The sequence below is a fragment of the Polistes fuscatus genome, unplaced genomic scaffold (genome assembly GCF_010416935.1).
Source record: "Polistes fuscatus isolate 324 unplaced genomic scaffold, CU_Pfus_HIC Scaffold1, whole genome shotgun sequence".
In the NCBI taxonomy this organism is placed as follows: Eukaryota; Metazoa; Arthropoda; class Insecta; order Hymenoptera; family Vespidae; genus Polistes; species Polistes fuscatus.
The window spans coordinates 14,986,048-15,010,815 of NW_025112997.1; the positions used below are offsets into that span (position 1 = coordinate 14,986,048).

At 29.0% G+C, this 24,768-nt stretch overlaps 3 protein-coding genes across 4 annotated transcripts in view; all 3 read left to right on the forward strand.

Annotated features, from left to right (window-relative positions):
• LOC122513754 overlaps window positions 1–2,285 on the forward strand; it is a 33,431-nt gene extending 31,146 nt beyond the window's left edge. Inside the window, 1 exon segment of the mRNA XM_043630226.1 lies at window positions 755–2,285. Coding sequence (XP_043486161.1) covers window positions 755–1,088 — 334 coding nt within the window. The 3' untranslated portion in view covers window positions 1,089–2,285.
• A 3,171-nt stretch (window positions 2,286–5,456) lies between these two features.
• Window positions 5,457–14,947, forward strand: LOC122514750. 2 transcript variants are annotated; one of them, XM_043631779.1, is made up of 11 exons: window positions 5,457–5,688; window positions 6,711–6,830; window positions 6,904–7,030; window positions 11,736–11,862; window positions 12,189–12,290; window positions 12,382–12,510; window positions 12,638–12,774; window positions 12,864–13,013; window positions 13,366–13,617; window positions 13,709–13,987; window positions 14,594–14,947. In XM_043631779.1, exons 1-11 carry the CDS (start codon window positions 5,491–5,493, stop codon window positions 14,902–14,904), a joined length of 1,932 nt encoding a protein of 643 aa, XP_043487714.1. In that variant the 5' UTR covers window positions 5,457–5,490; the 3' UTR covers window positions 14,905–14,947. The 2 variants fall into 2 exon arrangements, with proteins under 2 accessions (XP_043487714.1, XP_043487717.1); XM_043631782.1 differs by having other exon boundaries at window positions 12,650–12,774.
• Window positions 14,948–17,502: 2,555 nt separating this feature from the next.
• On the forward strand, window positions 17,503–23,884 carry LOC122522243 (TWiK family of potassium channels protein 18). Its single transcript, XM_043643137.1, has 10 exons — window positions 17,503–17,825; window positions 18,817–18,991; window positions 19,154–19,310; window positions 19,380–19,464; window positions 19,532–19,704; window positions 19,900–20,084; window positions 20,158–20,629; window positions 21,056–21,391; window positions 21,574–22,486; window positions 23,584–23,884. Exons 1-7 carry the CDS (start codon window positions 17,511–17,513, stop codon window positions 20,262–20,264), a joined length of 1,197 nt encoding a protein of 398 aa, XP_043499072.1. The 5' UTR covers window positions 17,503–17,510; the 3' UTR covers window positions 20,265–20,629; window positions 21,056–21,391; window positions 21,574–22,486; window positions 23,584–23,884.
• The last annotated feature ends 884 nt before the right edge of the window (window positions 23,885–24,768 follow it).

A 24,768-nucleotide genomic window follows, 5' to 3' on the forward strand; every position in this document is an offset into this window, starting at 1 on the left:
TAGAGAAATCGCATTTAAAAAATGTTTGAATTTTTATAGATTGGAAGAATATTAATCGAATATTATTTGCAACGAATGTTGATTTTGGAAAAGATCATTCTCGCGTAATCGTATCCATTATTCAACTTGTCAAATTACAAACAAATCGTTAGGAAGGTCTCGAATTAAAGAATGCACTGCAGCATGCAGAATCGTGGTTGGCATAAATGATTCAATGCCATCATCCGCAAGTCGGTCAAGCGGAAGCTTTCAATAATAATTAACGTGACAATTTTGCAGTAAGAGAGGCAGAGAGAGGGAGAGAGGAAAAGAGATTTTCCTCTTCCTTTAGGTGTTATTTTTAAAATTGCCATAATTAGAGTAATACGTAGATTAAGAGTATAAATCTAGTTACAGCAAAAAAAAACTAATAATACAAAATAAACAAATAATACATTTGTAAGAATTATAGTGTATATTAAATCATTGGTTTCAATTAAAAAAAAAATTGTTTTCTACGATAAATAAAAATATAATACAAAAATTTAATATTAGTAAACAAATAAGAATTGATACAAGATTCAATTAAAATTACATTGAATAATTAATTAATCTCTCAATTTAACTGAAAATATTTTCTTCTATGGCAAAAAATATAATACGTAATAAAAAATAAATAAATAAACAAAAATAAAAAAATAAAAGTTAGAACGAGATTATATTTAAAGATAAAATGTCAGATATTCTAACATGAAATTTGTTCTGATTACTTTAGATACATGCACATGCTGCAACACGTCTACCGTTCGAAGAACTTCACTAAACCAAACCAGTACATAAAGTGCTTCCATAATCCTGAACGAGTCGTCACTTTGCACAATCATTTCCCATTGGCATGCCTTGGGGCCGGATGTACGAGTTATCCGATCGAGACAGAAGATGCTCAACTGCAGCATTATCGTGCTGATTGTGTGAAGTCTTTAAAGAAGACTTGCGTCGAGTATCGCGAGAACAGCATCTTAGACACGACCATTTGGCGATATAAGGATCAGCTTGTGGAACGAGTTACCAGAACACTACAAATCCTTGGATTCTTTGGTCCAAGCTAGCGTCACGTTCTTTTTTCTAATTTAGCTACAAACTCTCACAGATGACAGAGTTTTATCCTATTACCAATTTTTTTTTTCACATTATTATATAATCCTTATCACCGAATTTTCTGACCTCTCTTTGACATGTTCGTTTGATTTAAAGATATCAGCGACAAATCGACGATAATCAACTTTTTGTATATTAGCAAAAAAATTGATAAATCGTCTAAACAACAATTTCACAAACGTCAATCTCAATCGTTTAGATTGATGGTCTTCAAACTGTATTCCATGGGAACCCTGAAGTTCCACGCAACCTTCTTAAGGGTTCTATGAATTGTTCTTCAGATATATTACATTGTATTAATATCATTTGTTGAGTAACGATGAAGAATTTCATAAAATATTTTTACACTTATAAGGGTTCCTTCCGTTAATCGAAAAAGTTTGAAGAATATTGTTTGTTAGATGAAATGAATATTCACCTAATTCTTTATATCACGAATCGATTTAAATCTTACTTGAGAATATTTCTTCAGTAATATTATTGTATCAAAATTTATTATTATGATATTCTTGTCACACGCACAAATGCGAATTTTTTGTTAACAGTTTACATTTTAATGTCTCTACGTGACATTGCTTGAAAATTTCAATTGATTAGAAGCATCTGTCACTAAGTTAGCTTCACAAGATTTGTATTCGTCGAACATCTTTTCACAATTTGTTAGTATAATGAAGCAAACTTCCTGTCTCGTTATATTCCTTTAAAGATTATCTTCGTTCATTTTAACTTGCTCTATGTGAATGATACTTGATTCGATATCGTATCTTCTTTATCTTCTCTTTTCTTTTACTTCTTCTTATGGTGAACCTCGATCGCTTTCTTTATTAAATTGACTATATTCGATTATATTCCGAATTCAACGAAACGTTAATCATATATATTTAATAAATACGTTTCATACTCGAAAATGAGTTATGAGAAGGCGATTCATGTTGCACCATGATCATTAATAATGAAATGTAAACAATTTTAGATTAGAAAACTCTCTTTCATATAATAAATACGTGGATTGGTGACAAGTTTTGACTCTAACGCAGAAACAATTTTTATTCATTCAAACTAACTTTCATTTAAAAAAAAAAAATAAATAAATAAAAATCGTTTTTTGTTAAGGCTCAAAACTTATCAACCCACCCATGTAAAAATAATTTTACGTAACTTGTAATTATTTACTCGCATTCTTTACGCTTAATTTACAATTTTCGAACGTTGATTTATTGTATCCTTCGAAGAGGACAAATTTTAGATTTTCATTCTTATTCGTTTCTTTAAAAGAGAACAAATTATTATTTGCTATGTGTGTATAGAGAAAAAATAGAATGAAAAAGAATATGTGATAACAAAAATTATATAAATAATATAATGGAAAAATATTATTGACAAAATTAAAAAAAATCTTCTTTTTTTTTTTAGTACTGAATTATGTGCCTTTTATTAATAAGTGCCTTAAAATGCACTCATTCGAGCGTGGATAGCTCGTTTCTACGATGTTTCCTATCTGTATATATAATTTACTATAATTAATGAAGTCACATTCAACGGAAATAAATAAATAAATAAATAAAATCAATGAATGTCCACATTAAATGAATTTTCATCGAAAATTACCTATTTCCTGATTAGTAAATAAATAAATAATTTTAATATACATATATGTATGATATTCATGACAAAGTATACATAAGTGGTTTGAAAAGTTTTCAACCTAACATAGAAACAATTAACTTACTTTTCTTTAAAAAAAAAGTTTTATTTTGGTCGAAATTTCAAAATTTTTCATAATCGTTTACTTACATTTTTTACTCTCTTAATCTACAATTTTCTAATGTTAATTTCATTACTATTTTTCGAGACGTAGTCTGAAAACTGAAAAACGTATAGTTTCAAAACTTTTCAATTTCGTATACTGTTTTTATACTTGTATATTTATTCGATTATTTTTAAATTAATAATTTTTTGAAAATTTTTTTTGTAGAAATTGAGTACGTAAATTAAGAAATTGATGTTAATTTTTCTAAGACGATATCTTGAATAGAAATGAAACGTAATCGACAGTGCTATGTTACACAGCTGTTGCATTTGATTAACCGATATTTAAAATGGTGTCCTAACAGTCTTTAAAAACTTATGCACACCTTGACATAGATAAAGAATGATTAGATGCATTGGTACGAATAGTATTACTCAATCATTGAAATAAACTTTGAAGACATGTGTGACCAGTGCTTCAAATACTTTGATTACTCAAATATTTTAAATGTAAAGCTTACAAATGTAGATGCTAACGATTTAACATAATCTTATATTCAAATATACCATACGCAATAATTATCAAATTGGAGTAAGCCAAAAAATTGATAAAATTTATTTTAATATTTATTTTATAATAAAAATATAAAATTGAATATATAAAAATTATATTAAAAAATTTTTAAAATAATATCAGCATTATTCAGCTTCACAGTCACGAATAAGATTTGGTTAACAATCTTTTAATAACAATTTTATCCTATAAAAATTACATTAAAATAATTTATATATATTATAAAACAAATAAAAATTAATTTTTTTCAATTTTCTCCCCACTTTCATAATGAACAAACCCATTTCTATTAAAAATATACTACTTATTACTTATTAACACATATATTACTTATAAATTATTTATAAAGATAGATTAAATTGTTTTCTTTTTTTTAATTAATTCTTATAAAAAAATGATATTCTTTTAAAACAAGTAGATAACACATACAAGTAAATTATATATTAAAGAAGTAAAGTAGCATTAATTGTTTTCAAAAAGTGATATTTACGTATAACAAATGGTTTAGTCTTTAACGGGTATACCATATTTATATCTACTTTCTCATATACTGTAGGAACTAACTAAATACATTCGTTACCGCTGTTGTAGGTGGATTCGCTTTGGGTGTTTCGTTTACAGACGAAAATCCGACGATATGCGCCGGAGGTAGGATAAATTTGGAACAACCGTTCGCGAGATGAAACTCGCTTATGTGTTACCGTCTCTTCTGTCTTAGTTTCGTGCCGAGGATTATTCCCAGTGTGTGGTGTCTCTCGGTAACAAGAGAGAGAAAAGAGTTTTCAGGGCGTGTAGACGACGGCTGGGTCGACATTCGCATGGTTTAACTTATACATTTATGCAAAAGTGTGTGACAACATTTTATTATTATTATTTTTCTCCAAAATATATTCTTTTTAATTATTTTTACGATCAAATTCGTCTTAAATTTGATAGAATTTAACGTTATTTTTTAATGCAAAATTTATCTAACAATTATAACCACACGTGTAATACAGGTGTCAGATCATATAATTAAAAAATTATTAATAATATTCGGTTTTACAATATATTTTTTACAAAATTCTACCAGAATTAAAAAATATTTACAGATTTTTAATCTTTCATCTTTTTTTTCGTGTGATACAATGTATAAAGGGTGTCTAGTAATTATGATACGAGTGAACAGGGAATAAAAATTTAAAGTCGAAAATGTAGAGAATATAATTTGTTCAAACAAGGGTTTATTTTTGAAAAATAAATACATTTGAAAATTTGTCGGATACTTGTACTTGACTGAGCTTGCAATCCTAGAAACTAAAAGCATAATTCGATAAGCATAAAAGTAGAACCGATGCAAGAGATATTATCATTCTAACAATATTTATAAACAAATTATGAAACATAAAAATATCCAAGAGTAAAAAGGTGCTCACTTGTACTATCAATTACACGGCACCCTGTACATAATCCAATTAAAAAATAATTAACAATATTTCATTTTGTTGTATACTTTTTGTAAATTATTCCAAAAGTTAAAAACAATAACATACTTTTTAGTCGAATCATTTTTAATCCTCCATTTTTCATTTTTCGTATAGCACAAAGTATAAATGATACGATTAAAAAATAATTATCAATATTCTATATATTTTATAAGATAATTCCAAAAATTGATCGAAAATATATACGAAAATTCATCGAACGAATCATTCCGGATTCTCTGCCATTTCTTTTTGTCGAAGAAATTGTATAAAAAGAATTTTAAAAATAAATTGGCGTTTATAGAAGGAGAACGTTTAGGATATTGATAGATGTTGTAAGACCACGTGGTCTTGCTCAACGAAGAAATATTTAACAGACGTTAAAATACTTGTGAAAGAACAAAGCGTTGATCGCAAGTAAAATAAAAGAAAAACAAAAGTTAAATAATATAATATGAATAATAGAAGAAATTAGGGATTTTGTTATCGTTAGATCATGAATTGAAACATTAGCGAGTGAATGGTTCCTGCACGTGTGATAATCCTGGCATTTAAAAGATAAATAAAATGTCACACTCGAGACTGGAAATATATGACCCTTATGCTGACCTAGAAAAACCATCGAGATGCATCAAATTCTTACGTCTTCTTTGGAAGTTTAGCAGATGTGTATTCTCTCACGTAACGTTGGTCTCCTTGGTCGTGGCATATTGTGTCATAGGTGCATATGCCTTTGAATCCCTTGAGGCAGATCACGAGAAACAGGTTGGTATATATGCACTAACAATAAAATATACATATATATCGGGTGTAATATTTAAAACAAACTCACCCTTATTTTTATATCGAATAACTCGATTGCTATTGCTGATAAAAAAAGTTTATTTGCTTTTCGATGACACATTTTTTCTTTCGCTTATGTCAATTGAGATATTCAGATAGTTTGTTTTAAATGTCTCAACCGGTATATACAGTATATCCTAAAAATCTTCGATCTAATAAAATAATTTGATAACATAAATATCTAATAAAAAGAAAGTCTTATACACAGTTGTCTGAATTTTCATCGTTTTTAAGTTTTCGACAATTTTCGTAATTAAAAATGGCTGACTTTCCATTCAAAAAAATATAGAAAATAATCTTTGAAAAGATTAAGAATTTTTTTTTTTAAATTTGTTTCTTATTAATCTTATTATAAATATTAGTTTATTCATAACTTTTGAAACACCCTATAAGAAAACGGTTCACCCCCGAATATCATCATAAGTTTTGAAGAAAATAAGTTACCTTAAAGTATTCTTGCACGTGTGACAAATTTGATTTAATCTTCGAAACTCTGTAACATATAGTTTCTAAGCAGACCAGAAGTTCCTAGGTGGGTAAAACAAAATATTATGAGATTTTCAAAATCAATTAGAAATGTTCTTTAAGTCTCATCTTTTTTTCACAGATTGTAAAAAAATTTTAAAGCTTGTAGTTGCACAGTCTGAAAATAATTAATTTCTAAAAAAAGTTGAAAGAAGGAAATTGATTTTTAAAATCGTGTAAAAAATGTTGACCCACACCGTATATTTCAGTTGTCATTCAATTGCACCCTTATGCACCGTACTTTGCATATATAAAATTATTCTTATTATCTTATTATTTATTTTCAATAGAGAAACTATAAAATATTTATTGTTCCACCTAAATACAAATTTAATTTCTTTTTATATTTTAAATCTTCGCGTTATTAAATATTACACGTATTATTTGTTCTTTTTTTGTTTTTATTGTCCCATATATAGATAAAGAAAAACGTGAAATATCTAAGAGGAAATATAACAGAAAAATTATGGAAATTGACGAAGGAAGTTGATGTTTTGGTGCGAGAAAATTGGACGTTGGATGCTTTACGAGAGTTACAGGTACAAAAAAAAGGACATTTGTTTTATTCATCTGTTTTCTATGTGTAGAAATGTACGTGTACATTTTTCTTAGGGCTTTGAAAGCAATCTGTTTACTTTATTAAGAAAAGAAGGTTGGGATGGTAGTGAAGAGGAAAATAACATTCAATGGACTTTCGCCGGTGCTCTGTTCTATTCGATTATCGTCATCACGACAATTGGTGAGTTCAAAAGATCATCTAACTCGTTTATATAAAACAAATCAACGTGTTAAACGTAACATTCTGTTATCTCGTAAATTCAATTAATTGACATTTTTTTTTAAATTTATCCTTGTAATCAAAAAGATGATTTGTGATTCGTCGAGAAGACAAATAGTTGACGTATACAGTGGGTCGCAGGAATATTCGTACCACGTCCACACTCTTGTAAATTTGTAATCATTGATATTTACTTGTAATGTAATCTTTTACAATTTCTATGCTTAAATTGATCTAAATTTGATTACAGAGAAATATTTTATTCTTACAATGAGAGAAATATTAGTTTACACAAATGACAACAAAATTGATTTCACAAGAATATTCGTACCTATACAGGATATTACTAGATAAAACAGTTATTATTTTTTTAGGTAGTACTTGACTATGACCTTCTGTGTATTTGATAATACATTTTATAGAATTAATCTCTTGTATAATACCAATTTTGTTATTATTTATTTAATATAAAGTATAATTTAAAATTATATTTTTTATATAATAAAACATATAATATAAAATTTAGAATATTTGAAAACATTTCATTACAAACAGATATTAATTGTTTAAAATTTACAATAGTGGTACGAATATTTCTGTGACTCATTGTACAAGCACGAATTCAACCAATATTAATGTAGGAATTTTAAATAAAAAAAAAATTGCAAATTATTTGTATTTTTATATATGACATGGAAAAAAATGTTCAACAAAAAATCAAATATATTAGATATAACATTTATTTCTTATTCCATAAAATTTTAATCTTCTAATAGAATTAATAAAAAAATCTTTGAAATATTTAATCTGGTAGTCTAAAAATGATAATGACGTATTCGAAATCTGTCAAGTGATTCATTTATTCTAAGCTTGACGAACGTTGTCGAAGGTCATGTTAAAACACGATTGGGCAAGTTATGTTAATAGTATGTAATAGAATAAATTCTATGCGATTAGAATTAATTTCAACGATAACTCTCATTGATATTCTTTCGGCGAATATCGAACTGCGTAGCGAACCAAAATCCATCCTAGATATAATTTTAGTTATTTTATTGTTATTGTCTTTGTAAGGAGACACTCGTGAGTAGGAAACAGAATGAGAAATCATTTTCTATCCATTATCATAACGTCAATTATAATCCAAGAAAATAAAAAGTAACATCAATCCTTCCGACGTGATTATCTGAAGAATACTGAAACTAAGGAAAATAAATATCGTTTGGGAGCATCTCTGTGTCTATCAAACTTGTAAATCAAATTGTCTTTTACTTGCGTACCTATTTGAAAATACGTGTTTAAATCGAATGATCAGTGTCTGTCACGTGGATCAATTGACGCTAAACTCGGATAACTTTTACTGTTGAAACAACAATATCGTTTCCCGTCTGCGCAATTACCCTAAAAAATACAAACGTATTAATTAATATCTTCTAATTCGCCTTCCTCCTGTTCCTTTAATTTAATTACTCGTTATTTTGTTGTTATTGTTATTGTTATTGTTATTGTTATTGTTATTGTTATTGTTATTGTTATTGTTATTGTTATTGTTACAAAATTTAATACTTACGAATTTTAATCCAACGGATGGACAATTAAAACTGTATCTGCATTTGCAGATATCGTATTCACGATAACGTGAACCTTTTGGGTTTGGGAAGGGTACGTGTCCAGAATCTAAATTATCGTTGTAATCGATGATCGATCCGCTCGGTGGATGCGGCCTGCCATTATCGAAATTTCATAACTGGCTCGCCGTTAATTAACACGTTCAGTGCCCAACCGATTTTACACAAATCGCAATGTATTCATTTAATATCTTGCATTAGACTTTGCGGATGAGTAATATCGAATTTTCGTGATATTAAACATATTGTTATTAATTTGAAATTATTGTTTAGATTCTTTTTCGAATGTCATTTAAACATTTCTTTTTTTGCATTTAAATCGAATTATTTTCATGGCATTTAACGTGTTGATCAACGAGATTTGATTAAATATTTTTTTATTGGACAAGTAAAAAAATATATATCGTAATAATTTGTTTTATTAGAGAACTTGGCAATTATAATATTGGAAATAAATAAAACAAATGTATGCACACATTTTAAATGTTAATTTTGATAGCACGTGTTTTTTCCTAATGATCTTATGAAACTTTTTTTTTATACTTAAGCAAAGGACAGCAATATAATATGTATTATAGCTTATTTATCATGTTTTGATAAAAATAACTTTGATTTATACTCTTTTACCTGTCCACCAGAGATTTATTATTCTTGAAATATTCTTAATTTGTCGAGAAAACAAATAGTTGACTTATACACATGCATGGTCTGGCTAATAATTAATATCGGAATTTTGAATAAAACATACTAGTTGTGTGTTTCATTTCATTCATTTTTGATATGCACACACACACACACATTCTTTATTTATTTATATTTAATATATCATAAATCACATTTTTTCTATGCAAAATACTTCTAAAAACTATTCATTTATATATGAAATATTAAATATGTTCTCTAAAATGTATCAATAATATTTATTGATATATAAACTACTAAAAATTCCGACACAATTTATCCAAGCCAATAAATATTAATAATATTTTATATATATACCTTCCAATAATTCCTGTCGGTCCACCAGGTCCTACCAAGACTCCATTGTTATTCGGATAAGTCGTCACAAACGGCCTATTTCCATGACCATAGGAGCTTGGATACTGCTGTGGTCTAGATCCTATGTGCTGTGGCCTGAATCCCACGAATGGGCCACCCGTATCGAAGTTCTCGAAATCGTCGGTATTCTCATGTATTTGATATCTATCGTACACAATAGTTACAATCATTGAAAATATAAATAATCCTTTCTTTCATTAATCTTTCCAATAGAAAAAAAAGTAACAATAATAACACAAAAAATAAATAAAATTGTTCGGTTTAAACGTACCTTGGATCACCGAAATCCCCACTCCTACGTCTCTGTCCATTTTCTTTACTATCCCAAATCCATGTTTCATCTTTGGAAAGAACGCTGACAATGATACAACAGATAATAATATAAATTTGCATTTTTTAAATTTAATTTCTACCGTGAGATAAGTATTAAGTCACAATTCTTGCAATACGTTCTCCTACACGTGGAATACGATAATATTTTCTTAACGCAAAAACCTTTAGGAGGCAACTAAATGAGAGTGAAAGTGAATCGTCTCTTTATATATGCAACGGTGAGTAGGTGAATGTACCATGTGGTTCAGTTCGAGGTCCTTTAGGATAATAATGATCGATATACAGGTTTTCAATCGTTGAACCATTCTACCAGTCTCTTTTATTTTTTTTCTGAAAAGTACAAACAAAATTTTGCTCGAACAGTTTGAATAGTTGCTATCATGGTCGATGATGATTCATAACTCGGGTTTTACCCACTATTGTTTAACATTTTTTCATTCTATTTATTCTTACATTCGAAAGAATAAATATTTTAAACGTAATGAATTTTGTAAGGTGCTCGGTTGGACGAGTTCGTTTCAAGGCTCTCCTTGGCTAATAAAATGAAGTTTTTATAAAATTATTTTATAACGAAATTGAAAATTCGTTAAATAATTAATTGTAGCTATGATTATCGACGCACGATGGAATATTTCGTTAAACGATGGAATTAAAAAAAAATTTGTATTGAAAAATGATTAGAAAATTAACTCGCAGATTAAAATTATCGTATAGAATAATCTTTAAATTTGTTTTTTTTTTCGATCGAAATTTTCAAGTTGGCCATCTCGTCGTTTGATTTCTTGCGTATCCATGGCGTTACGAGACCGGTGGTAACCTCATTACATGAAAAATAAAGTCAATACGACAAAGGAACGCATGACCGAGTTTCATGCTAAATCGAACCATTCTGCTCATCCTGCCTTCCCCTTTTTGTTTTCGATCGTTGCGTCATTTTGCATCCGCCGGATACAGAAACAAACCGATACAGTAGTACCACCCTCGATCGATTTTAGTTATAATTCGCGAAAAAAGAAAAAAATATAAAAAGAAAGAAATCTATTCGATTAAATTATTTTGATATTTTTCTAATCTGTTCCTTTTTTAATTTTTTTTCTTTTAGGGGGTACCTATACTTTTTTTTCGTTAGACGAGAACCGAAAGAATCAATAAAAATAATTTATTTCTAGCGAACGTGAGAGGCATTTAAAATAAAAAACATCGAACGTTTCTAAAACGTGGCTCTTGGTTTATATTTATTTTGTTCAAATTCATTTTCTTTTCTTTTTTGAAAGATAGAAGAAACATTTCAAGTTAAATAAAATTCGTTTGACCGTTTATTCATTCAAACGCGCAAGTTAATTTCTTAAAATGTGTAAAATAATCGACAGACACATACCTGAGTTAAACTAATCGGATCGTTTAAATTCCATAAGTTGATGACCTTAACCCGAAACTCAAGATGTACCGGTTGGACCGTGAAGAAAGTTTTATGCTTGAACGCTAATGCATCATTTTTATTCATCAAATTTGACCTTGCGTAGCGATCATTCGAATAGCTAATATTATCCTATTATAAACAATATACCGTATATAATTTATACGTATGTAAATAAATCGTCGAATCTTTTTATATAATACAATGAATATGTTATTTGTGATTTCAGGATACGGTCATATAGCACCTAAAACTAAAAATGGCAAAGTCGTTACGATTTTTTACGCCGTCGTTGGAATACCATTGATGCTTCTATGTTTGTCTAATATTGGTGACGTTATGGCATCAAGTTTTAGGTAAAAAGAATTATTCTTCTTATTTGTTTGTGACAAATTTTAATGAGACGAATATTTTTACTATTTTATTTAAAAAAAATGTATCTTCACACTCAAGATACATTTGTTTTTATTCTTTTCTAAATTGTTTATTATTTTCAATCTTTGCATTGGAAAATATGTTATTACTTATCTAGATTCTATAAGAATCTTACTATGATTTAATAAAATTAATGTTCAATGTCCTGTCAACTTGGATCTCCTCTTATAATCTAAAAATATTTTTATTTTTTCTATTATTTTGTCGTTATTTCTTTGAATATTTTTGTTATCTAAATTTGAAATAGATTCCTGTATTGGAAAGTATGTTGTTACGTATGTACAAAACCACCAAAGAAGAGACGAACACGTCCCAGTTTAGGAAGATCCTATTCAGCAAGACAAGCGGGGTGATTAGTCATTTATATTTTATTAAATTAAAGTTATGTTAGCTTACAACGTTTGATTTATTAAAAATTTGAAAAACTATGAATTTTTTAGACGATACGACATCAACAGCAGGGCTACATCATTCCGACGTTCGATTAGGCTGACTCAAAGATCAACCGATGGAACGTTAGGAATTCCTGAAGATTTGAGACGAACTTCTTACTCGGACACAGATTGCAGGTAATTGATAAACATTAAATTATTTCCTTAATTTTTTCGTATATAAATGTATAATAAACAAAAAAATTTGTTCTTTTTTTCTTTTACCTTTTTGTACGTTTTTTTTGTCTTCTTTCTATGAAATTAGGGATAATTCTAGATGTATAAATGGAATGGACCAAAGAAGAATCTATTCTTATCATTTATCTTCTCCTACAGCATTAAGGTCAACGACCTCCTTTAGAAATTCGGATATTCCTTTATCAACTCTAAAATTACCCAAAGGTAGGATCTATGAAGAAGAAAATGAAAAATATAAAGAAAATCCTTGATCGGATATTTTTTTTATTACATTAAATCATTTTGGAAAACAGGTAATCCTAAATTAAGCACACAATCTCTCGATCGAAGATTAACAAGTGGAACCATCGAAACCGATCAGTCGCCGGTTCTGTGCAACAAATACGCTTTTGATGATGTCGACGATGATTTGTTTTTATGGCAACCTACGTCACGAAATAAATGTAAACATTTTTATGGAATTTAATAATCATAAGCCCAGCTCTATCTTTTTTTATATTAATAATGGAATTTCTGGAATCCTCTATAAGAAATTAATACTTTTATTTATATATTTTTATTTATATATATTTTAGTTTATATTACAAACCATTGTTAAGCTGATGATAATTATTTTTCTTTATGTGAAACAGACCAAATTTTTTCGTTCTTAAAAAACATTAGTTTTACATTTACATATATATATGTAATGTAGAAATGTTTCAATATTTTGTATATTTTATGTGATTTATTAAAATGTGGAAAGTTTGAAAAGAACTTGATATTTATCGATAAATACATGTATTACATTTATAGCTGAATATGTCAACAAGATTGGTAATCGTACACAAGTAGAAGATAAATTGGAAGACATTGAAAGGCAGCCAACAGTGATTACTAGATCATTACCACGAAGATATCATTCAGTGGAAAGTGGTGTACCACAACATAGATCAACATTGTCAACACCTTACCATTTATCATCAGGTCATTTGTCACCAGGACTCGATCAAAACAGAAGATTTTATTCCGAAAGAATGAGACGTTCTCCTAGTAATTATTCTACTGGTAAAGATTGATAGTTTTTTACAGAACTTATCAATGAAACACACGCGAAGAAATATCGATTTTATCGATCAATAAATCGTTTTTTGTTCAGCACGTTTCTATAGAAGGGAAGCCTCGTTACCAAGAATCATGTCACCAATAGGATTTGCGATGCACCGACGAGCCTGTACAGATGACATCGATGTTGATTACGAGTGTTACACCACAACTGAAGAACAAGAAAGACAGCCGATAAAACCAGTACCCATTTGGCTTTGCGTATTTCTCGTAGTCAGTTACATATTGGGTGGTGCTTGTCTTTTTAGCAAATGGGAAAAGTGGACTTTTCTCGACAGTGCTTATTTCTGTTTCATCACCCTCACGACTATAGGTAAGTATATTCCTATTATTGAAAAATCGTATTTAACACTTTGTAATATTCATATTTTTTATCTTGGTTTATAACTAAATTGTGTAACGTTAAGATTATGACAGAGGTGACTAAGACACGTTTATACGGTAAAATTATTTTGACACTGTTTAAATCTAGCTTGATCAATATTAGATCATTTAAATTTATTAATATATTATCTTTATTACTCTTCCTCTCTTATGAGTTTGAGGGGTCCATTACTTTTACAATCGTTTAACAACAAATCTTACAATTTATCTACATTATTATATTACTTACAATTACTTAAATAATATGGAATAAGAAACCATAAACCTACTAAAATAACAAATGACAAATAACATGTACAATGAGGCCAAAAAAAACAATAAAACTAACAAAACTAACAAAGACTTTTCAATTTATTAGTAATAAAATTAACTGATCAAAATAAAATTATAAACGTGAAGATGTCTTAATTTCATCAGAAGAAAAATGACGTAACTTTGTGATTTGGATGAATTTTTTGTAGGAACGTGATAATATTTTAATTCCATCAGAAGAAAAATAACGTAACTTTGGTTCGAAATGAATTTTTTTTTGTAGGATTCGGTGACTTCGTACCAAATAAATTAGACGCCCACAAAGGAATAGCTCTCTGTTCGTTGTATCTGTTATTTGGGATTGCTTTATTAGCAATGAGTTTCAATTTGGTCCAAGAAGAAGTAATCAATAACGTAAAGAGCGTAGCAAAAAGTTTGGGTATATTGAAAGGGAGTGATGACGAGTATGAAGATGACGATGACGATGATGATTACAAATACGATGCGGAGTACGAGGATGATGTAGATGAGAATGAATTTGAACGATGTGACGAAAACCAAAGGAAAACTTATCTCGATGACCGTCGATGTTAATTATTTTATTTCACTTTCTTATTCATTTTATTGTCTTTTTTATAATCAAAACAAAAATTGTGTAATAAAAAATAACAAAAATATGTCCGATCATTTCTATATAGGAATTTATTTAATTTATTTATTTATTGACAAAGTTAATTTTTTAAACCATAAGTGGAGTTAAAAAATCTTCATTTTATTATTACATAAATATGGATGTTCGAACGACTAAATATTTTTTTAATAACAGATCGAAAAATTCAAATTACTTGTCGCACTATTTATCTGCCTCTCTATAACTAATTACTTTTAAAATCTTTTCTTAATTTATTTCTTTTCAATTTATTTTTTATGCAATTTAATATTCTAATAAGTCAAATATATCTAGTTAGAAGAAATTTGATAAGAATAATATTCCCCTGTGCAACTTGAGCAATTTTATTATTTTTTTAAATTTCGCGCTTCAATATAAAGAATAAAGATTTTATTTATATTTATTTTAAATTATTGATATCTCTATACATATTATGATAATATATAAATTATTTTAATAAATATTAACATTATTCGTTGACAAATTTTTAATCTCCTTCCCACAAATTATCATCTTTATTTGTAATCTTTATTTATTATTTATTGTCACAAATATTTCCAAATAATGTTTCATTATTTTCGTCACTTTTAAACACCATACAATATGAAAAATTGAAAAGATACTCAATGCGTATTCAATTTTTTCAATACCTATCCTTTAGGGGTTTAAACGAACAGAAAGGAACAAAAAGTGTTTGTAGCTGTTTCAAGGATTTAAATGAAAATCTATAACGGGTGTACTTGAAGTCAATAACTGGTATCGAACTAGAGGCCGCTGAATCCAACCTAGAAGTTGATTATTTTTAGCGTTATGCTATTTTCATTAGTACGTCGGGTGGCACGTCTCGAAAGCAGTGTACGCGAGTGTCGTGCCAAAGCGGTTATTGCTTTTATTCGACAATTTAAACGATTATCTATTGAAAGATATATAGTGAGATTTCAACGCGAGATAAACCTACGAGATCGTGACAGAAATCGTTTAATATTTTTCATATATCCTCTTACAGAAATCACATGTATGAGTCTGTGTGTGTAATTGTTTTTTCAAACTCTACTTTCTTCCAATATTATTATTATTATTATTATTATTATTATTATTATTATTATTATCATTATTATTTGAGTCAATTATTTTTTTCGAGGATAAAAATGTCGAAGACACGATAACATGATCTACACACGGTCAATTTAAATTATGAATGATCGAGTTATGAAACCAAAAAATATAACTCATCTAATCATGTGATAAATAACTATAATAATTTAATAGATAACTAGAAAATTATGAAATTATAGGATAAATCTGTTGATGCAAGAACCTGATGGATAACGAAAATAATTCTTTTATTCAAAATTATTTTTATCGACGTCAATTTTTTATAAAAATTAAAATAGTAAAAACATATTAAGAAATTTTACAAAAATATGTTGTAAAATTGTTTAAAACTATAACAAAAAACATAGTATTAAAAATAAAAAATATTTTTCACTGTTGCGTTCAATTACTTTAATGGGTAACAAAACAAATTCTTTTTTTTAAACTATTTCTTATTGAAATAATAAATTTCTATAGCAAAATAAAATTATATAAACGAATGAAAAAAACTTAAAGAAAAAGACAAAAATATATATTTTTAAATTGTTCAAAACCGTAATATATAAAATATAATATAAAAAGTAAGATATATTTCAAGAATAGAAAAAGGAACCAAGAAAAAATATTCTAACACGCCCACAGAAATCATTTAGCTATAAACTTAGATTATTTCTTCTTCTCTCTTTTCGAAATATTGTATCTCACCCCTTTTATCTCTTTTTATAATTTCCATTAGGCAAATGTAAACAATTTAACAATAATAGATCATGTCAACGTCAAGCTGCCAAGCAGCATGTTTCTTTGAGTATAGAATTTTTCGATTATCCGCAAATCATAACAACAAAGTCGATACCAAACGACCGCCGAGATATAATTCAGAAAAAGGGAACATAACGATACGGACGTTTTCTATTAAATCCGACACTGCAATTTGCTGATCATGAACGGATCAGTTAACGTAAATGATATTCTGAACCTATTCGTATAGAATTCTTGATAATCCTTGATATCTAAAAAACAGTCTTGCATATTGTAACATCAAGATAAAACATTAATTATCAAGTATATAAATACAACTAAATAGAACAAAAAATTAAAAAAAAAATATGACAGAATAAGTTATAAAGATAATTCATCATTAAAATGTCAACCAATGGCATTGTTCCAATAGGACTTTTATTATTAGCAACAACTAACTCGTTTAAATTCTTCAATTAGTCTTTTTTTCGTTACAATTTCTAAACAACATAATAATATTATTTGAGATGAACGATAGTATTAAAAAAAAAATAATAATAAAATTAAATCTTCGTGATTATATATATATATATAAAATTTCAGAGAAAACAAAATTAAATGTAAATCGTAATCATAAGATAAGATAAGATAAGATAAAATTATTGAAAAATTAAATTTAAATTTTTAAGAAGAAATTATGGAAACGAACAAATCAATGCGAAGACTGTCATCAACAAACGGACAGTGGCAACGTGGAAGTTATCGTTTTCAAAGTGAAAGAAGGAAACGAAAACGACGGAAGCCTTGGAGCGAGAAGATATGTGACTGGAGCAGGGCACTGATAGCCTTCCTCTTCAGTAACGTTGGCATAGTATGCTTGCTCGTAGGTTATACTATAGTCGGTGCTTTCCTGTTCACTTATATCGAGGCCAAAGACAGCTTGGACATATCCGGTGATGTCGTCAAGCAAAGAAACATCACGGCTGCTAAACTTTGGGACTTGACCTCGAAGGTGTGTCCAATACCATATTTACATTGATGCCAATAATTATGGCAATAGACTAATAATCAATCAACACAAGTTGATAACATTTATTTTATGATTTATTTATTTAATATAAATCATTATGATACAAATTCATCGTAAGTCATAAAATTTATTTTTTGTTGTTTTCAATTATTTGACTCACTCCACTGTCATAATAATCAACTCATTTATTAAAGATATCAAAAAGTTTTTTCATTTTTATTCTAAAACTTCGAATGAAAATAATAGAATAAGTATAAATATATTGACGTTATTTTCAATTTCATTTTCCCATCTTTCAATTACCTTGTCCCAACTTTCAAAGACTTTTTCCCATCTTTCAAATACGAAAAAACTTTCTGATACCCCTAATAGAATAAACGGAATAACAAAAATAAGCGAAAGAAACTTCTGAAATTGATTCCTCATACGTTGAGAAGAAAAATAGTTTATATCAACATCAAGTTCGAAAATAATTCATTTATTTCCAAGTATGATCTAACAATAATTACGTTTAATTCATTTGCTGACATTAAATTCAAAACATTAGCTACATTGTGTGCTACATATCTACAACTACGTCTGTTGAACTTTTTGTGCTACTGAATATCTTTAGCAGCCACTAATAAATTACCCTAATCACAACTATAAGTAAAAGGGTATTTTGTACTCATAATGAATATAAACTCAACAAGAAGCAAACATTCTGAGCATTTGATATAAGAAAATATCAACAGAGTCTATTAGCAAATAAACATAATTGGAGTACACTAAGATAATATTATACTTGACTTATAACTCAGAAATTGAACATTTCTAGGTCCATATTAATTTTAATTATTTTTCTTCTTTAGACATAAAAAAAAAATCCTTAGATTTATCTGCATATTTTTGTAATATCTTGAACATGCTAAAATAATGAAGATATAAATTTATGAACTAACAGTGAACTTAATGTAATTTATTTTACATATAGGAGAACATATTCTCTGAAAGATTATGGAAAAAAGAAGTTAAGAATATATTAGAAAGGTATCAACAAAAAATGGTGAAAAATATACGAAACGGTTATGAGGTTGTTAATGAGGAACATAAAAAGTGGACTTTTGCTGGAGCATTTCTGTACTCTCTCACTGTCATTACGACTATTGGTAAGAAAGATCATTTATTTTTTCCTCTTTATCTCATTCTCTTGATCTATTCTTTAATGCTCGTTACTGTAATGAAAATATATTTGAGATATGAAATTAAGAACGTAGACATTGAATACTTTCAATTAGTAGAATTTTTTTCTTTTTCACATTTTATTCAAGGATATGGGAACATTTGTCCTAGAACAAAATGGGGTAAATTGTGTACAATAATATATGCCATAATTGGTATGCCATTGTTCCTTCTTTATTTGAGCAACATAGGAGATATTTTTGCAAGAAGTTTCAAGTGGATTTATGCACGTTGTTGTCTTTGCAAGTAAGATTTAATACAAATATTTATTTTCATAGTTTTTCAATACGTTGAATTTACGTTGATACTTTTTAGATGTCATAAAAAACATCGGGAACCAATTACCGTTGAAGTATTACAAACACGAGCAGAAATGAACGTTCAAAGAAATCATTGGCAGGTCAGTATGTTTTTTTAAAAATATTTTTTTTAAAAAGAATAATGCAAGATTATGATTAATTATGCAGCACGAAGGTGAAACAGAAATTTCTAGCGTTGATCAAGATATTAACGAAATAGAAATGAATTGTAACAATGAAATCGATAGTATGAATAAAATTAATGATGATATCAGTAGCAGCGAATATGATCCACAACAAGTAACTGTACCATTAACACTATGTCTGGGAATTATGGTAGGGTAAGTCGAAATCCTACATAGTACTTAAAAATAATTTTAGTTTTCTCATATATAAAATATTAAATATACTTAATATTATAATTATTTTATATATATAAAAAAAATAATTTAATGTGTGGTAGGATAATCTTGACAAAAAATATTCTTTTAACTTAGAAAATATTAAACATTATGTTGGTTCTTTTTTATTGTTAGGTACGTAATAGCAGGTGCTTTGCTATTTTCAAAATGGGAAGACTGGAATATGTTGGATGGTTCGTACTTTTGTTTCGTTTCATTGTCAACCATAGGATTTGGTGATATAGTACCAGGTGATAGAATTTACTCTGGACAGGGGCTAGAATTATCTTTCATCTTCTGTTTCATGTATCTCATGCTTGGTAAGGGTCAAATTAAAGTTAAATATTGTTCAAAGAAAATCCTATTCATATCCATCTCTGTGTGATATCTTAGGTATGGCACTCATCGCTATGTGTTTCAATTTAATGCAAGAGGAAGTAATCGCCAAAGTTCACAATCTCGCACGTATGATCAAATACATCTTCAGATGTGATAGGTGATAGTAGTTAATTGAAAAAAAAAAAAAGAAAAGAAAACGTTTGACAAACATCTTCGAGTTTAATCGATCTGAGAAAGAAAGAAACAACAAAAAGGATTCAGAACAAAAAAAATAATTACTCCATGAACAATCACCTATTAATCCTATCGTTTTCTTTCGCTTGGATTAATCTTATCAACCCCAACAAATAAAAAAAAAACCCCAAAGAACTCTAAGAAATACAAGTCTTACAATAGGTGATATTCGAAGACACACTTTTACGTTAGTCATAGAAAACCAAACAAAAATAGAACAGGAGCAAGAAGACCTTGGAAACTTCTTTCGCGTAAAAACAAGGGAGGAAGACATTTTTCTTCAAATTTTATGGTACGTACTCGATAATATTTACGACTAACTTAATAGAATATTCTAATGCATCATTTGAATCTATGATAAGATGTGAACACGTTTGTTCTCAAACGTTTCACTTTTTTACTTAAAAATTTACTCGAACGCGTTTCGAAGTTGCTTGCCAAGAACAATGATGAAAAAAAAAGAAAGTAAAAGCAGACGCGAGAGTAATAAATTTTTCCAAAACGCACAACTATACCGCATCAACGTGATTTTGGCGTCATTCCGACATACGTCATAGGCGAATCCTTTAATGTTAAATCAATAATCGTTCCTTATTAATCGGCAATTCCAATTGGACGAATTAACAATGAACGACCGCAAAAACTCATCACCCTATTAACGAGAAATTTTCGAAATATGTGACATTATCAAAGAACGAATTGTTTATCTCATTATTAGCTTTTACCCTGGAGAGATGACTGACAACAAGTGGTTGCCGTCGTTTTCGGAGGAAATTAATAGACGATTGGGCAATCAATTTCTGCCTAACTTTCGAAAAGCAATGATAAAGTGTAATATTCGACCGAAATACCAAAAAGAGAAAGAGAGAGAGAAAGGGAAGGAGAGAAGGAGAGTTTCATCTTTGACAGGAAATTAATCTTGACAGAATCTAAACGGTCGAATAACTAAACGACGTCGATAACGGAGAAGACGAAAACCCGAGAGAGAGAGAGAGAGAGAGAGAGAGAGAGAAGAAAAAAGAGAAAGAACGATGTTGAAGTAGTAGTAGTACTGGTAATAGCAGTGATAGTGATGATGATGCTAGTAATAGTAGTAATAGTAGTAGTAGTAGTAGTAGTAGTAGTAGTAGTAGTAGTAGTAGTAGTAGTAGTAGTAGCAGTAGTAGTAGTAGTAGTAGTAGTAGTAGTAGTAGTAGTAATAGAAGTAGAAGAAATGTAGTAAGTCCATATATATAGGTACAATGTCGAGGAAAAAGGTTCTTTCAAGAAAAAGCTGTTATCGGGGAATACAGGGTGTATTAAAGCAAGAAAAGCGGAACGCACTCGTGAAAAGTCGAATCTTTATTATCGTCCCGGTGGAGGTGGGTAGGAAGGGACACCTGGAGTTTAAGCGAAGCGTTATAGGATCGCCGTTGGAACGATCGACACGAAGAAGATTCGGGCATCGACGTAAAGCAAAGCCCTGAGCTTTCTCAGTGATCGTCTGTAGGAAAAGGAAAGACAGAAAAAGAAAGAGAAAAAGAGAGAGAGAGAGAAAGAGAAAGAGAAAGGGTGGTTTAGGGATAGGAACAGGGTGGATGGTGGCAAGAGGTGAAGGAGAGAAAAGAAAACGGAAGGAGAGGGGTAAGAAGAGAAAGAGGAGAAAAGTGGAAGAGGGGTAGGAAGAGAGAAATGGAGGTGCGCCGCTCCTTTATGCGGCTCTACTCACGGGCTGGCGCACATGCGCCTCAACAAAACGCGGATCTTGCGCCCTGCAGCGTCGATGGGGTGCGTCCGTGCCGGCGACGCTCCTCGTAGACGAGCTTCGTTGATTCGTACGATCTCTGTCTCCCGATCACGTCTCCAATTGTGTCACGTCTTTTCTCCTTTAACTCGTCTACTGGTCTACTCGCTGTATGTCGTACTATCAAGAAAATCTCTTTAAGATTTATTCAAATCTTCTTTATATCATCGTGATCATTGTTTAACTGTTAAACCAAATATTCATATCTTTAGTGAGGAAGATTCATATTTCTTTTGAACTGTATTCGATTAACGAATATTTTCTACGTGGGTAAGGATCACAAGAAGAAGAAGAAGAAGAAGAAGAAAGAAAGAAAGAAGATTCTATCTGGACCACCCAAAGAGGGAGTTGTTCAGTGTTACTTAGGTAGGAAGAGGAAATACTTTGAGGAAATTCGATACTCGTGATTTAAATTTATTTTAATTTATTTTAATTCATTTTATTTGACTTCAATTATCTTTTATTTTATTCTATTCTATTATTATATAGATCTACTCTTATATAAATATATGTATTATTTCGACGAACTTGAAGATAATAAGAAAGGTCGTATCGTTTGAGGAACCATCAAAGATTCCTAAAAGAATTGTTAAAGTTCGACTTGTCAAATATACACACTCGGGATCGGAATTATTTTGTTTACTGAAAACGGACACAGATTTCTCGTGTTCTCGCCGTGTTCAATACTTCGTGAGATGTTTCCTCACATTTCGTCGTTGTTCAAATATTCGTTATACGTTATATTCAATTACGAACATTTGAATAAATCTAACGGAAATAATAATAATAAGACGATTTTGAGTAACCCTCGAGAAGAAAATTCGCGTTTCATTTCGAAAATTCGATAATGGAAAAACGACAAAGACTTTGCGCGACAATCCTTTGAATATTCGAAACGGCAGCTTTAAATGGATCTAATTAAGTGATTCTTCTGAATGATGTGCCCTTTGAATCAAAATTTTACTTTAAGTTGAAATCTTTCGACGTAAAACTTTGTCCGACGTAATCGAAGAAAGTGAAAAACAACAGTCGAAGATGAGCATTACATTTTTTGTTGTCTAACGAGAGAGTAATTAAATACATTGCCTATATGTATATCATTGATTTATCTTGTGTCGACTAACGAATTATTATTATTATTATATTACGAAGAAAATTCCCTAACGCGCACGTATATACGAAAATAGGTAAATCTATGTACGTCATTGAATAACATTTTCAATTAACTTTTTAACCAATTTCTAATACTATCTCGTGTATATCGAATTTAGAAATTTGTCATCGTCGAGTGTGTGCCAGTGATATATACAATCATAAATTTAAAACAAAAAAAATGATATTTCATTAACGAACTTCTAAAATTCGATAAATCTCATACATTTTTTCTACCAATTTATCTAATTCTCTATTTCTATCTCCATTTCTCTCTCTCTCTCTTTGTAAAATGAAATTTTGGAGAAAAGAAAAGAAAGAAAAATTCATAAAGGTAAAATAGTTCGAGAAGAAAGTGGAACGAAAGGTGGCTATTATTTTCAAATGCATCGGCCACAAAACGTCGATAGAGACGAAATAGCCGTCGAGAAGCCAAGGATGTCACGTGAATCCCTCCACGGAAGATAGGACACGTTTCATAAAGTTTCATGCTCGGTACTAGGAGCAAGAGGAAAAAGTTTCTTCCACTTCGGTGAACCGATATGCTCGACGACACGGCCGTAGGAAGTCGAAAACCGATACGATAGAGAAGGGAAAGCGATCTCTGATAAGGTGCGAAGGAAGTTACAAAGCTCTACACTACATATACATATATATGTGTGTGTATGTATGTATGTATGTACATACATGTATATATGTATGAGACGTTCACAGGCCAAAACGATTAACTCTACTTTTAAAATTTTTGAAAAATTTTTATTAACAAATTATATCATAATAACTTCACTATTTAAATTGAAAATATATTTTATGAATAATTAAGCTTAATAATTTATTATTTAATATTAAATTATACGACTGTGTAGTGGGTGTCCCAAAAGTTCATTTACATAGAGACAAAAATTAATATTAATTTAAATAGAATTGCAGTCTTTTGTTTCACATTTTAAAATATTAATCTACAATTGGTTTTGTTAAAAAATATTAAAAATATATTTCTTTGAATAGTTTGGCTTAATAATTTATTAATTATTTAAAAAAAGTCGTTTCATCTAAAAAGAATTAATAAATTTATAATATTTTGTTATTCATTTTAGGATATGAATCTTTAGTTACAGTGTTGTTAGAAAATTATGGATCCATCTTCTCAATCGACTTATTAATCGTCACTTTTAACACCTGGCAACAAAAATTTATAAATTTATAATTTTTTCAGTTTGATAAAGTAACTTTTGGAGCACTCTGTTTGATAAATAACTTGATCAATTATTTTACTCTTTATTAAGCGGAGTTAATCCATTTGGTAAAAATCTAGTTGTATATACGTATAAATATTTCTCTAACGATTGAATCCCTTTAAAAATATCGAAAATCCAAACACCAATATTTGAATTTACATAAACAATTTTATCAATCACATACAAAAATAATTGTTTTTTCTTTCATCAAATTCTTTAGAATTAAATATATAAACTGTTAAATATTATATAAAATTA

Coding starts and splice junctions, on each gene's coding strand:
- LOC122514750 (XM_043631779.1), top strand. CDS start 5,491: ATGTCACACTCGAGACTGGAAATATATGACCCTTATGCTGACCTAGAA. Junction 11,863..12,188: donor GTTATGGCATCAAGTTTTAG/GTAAAAAGAATT, acceptor AATTTGAAATAG/ATTCCTGTATTGGAAAGTAT. Junction 13,988..14,593: donor CATCACCCTCACGACTATAG/GTAAGTATATTC, acceptor TTTTTTTTGTAG/GATTCGGTGACTTCGTACCA.
- LOC122522243 (XM_043643137.1), top strand. CDS start 17,511: ATGGAAACGAACAAATCAATGCGAAGACTGTCATCAACAAACGGACAG. Junction 19,705..19,899: donor TGTCTGGGAATTATGGTAGG/GTAAGTCGAAAT, acceptor TTTTATTGTTAG/GTACGTAATAGCAGGTGCTT. Junction 20,085..20,157: donor TTTCATGTATCTCATGCTTG/GTAAGGGTCAAA, acceptor GTGATATCTTAG/GTATGGCACTCATCGCTATG.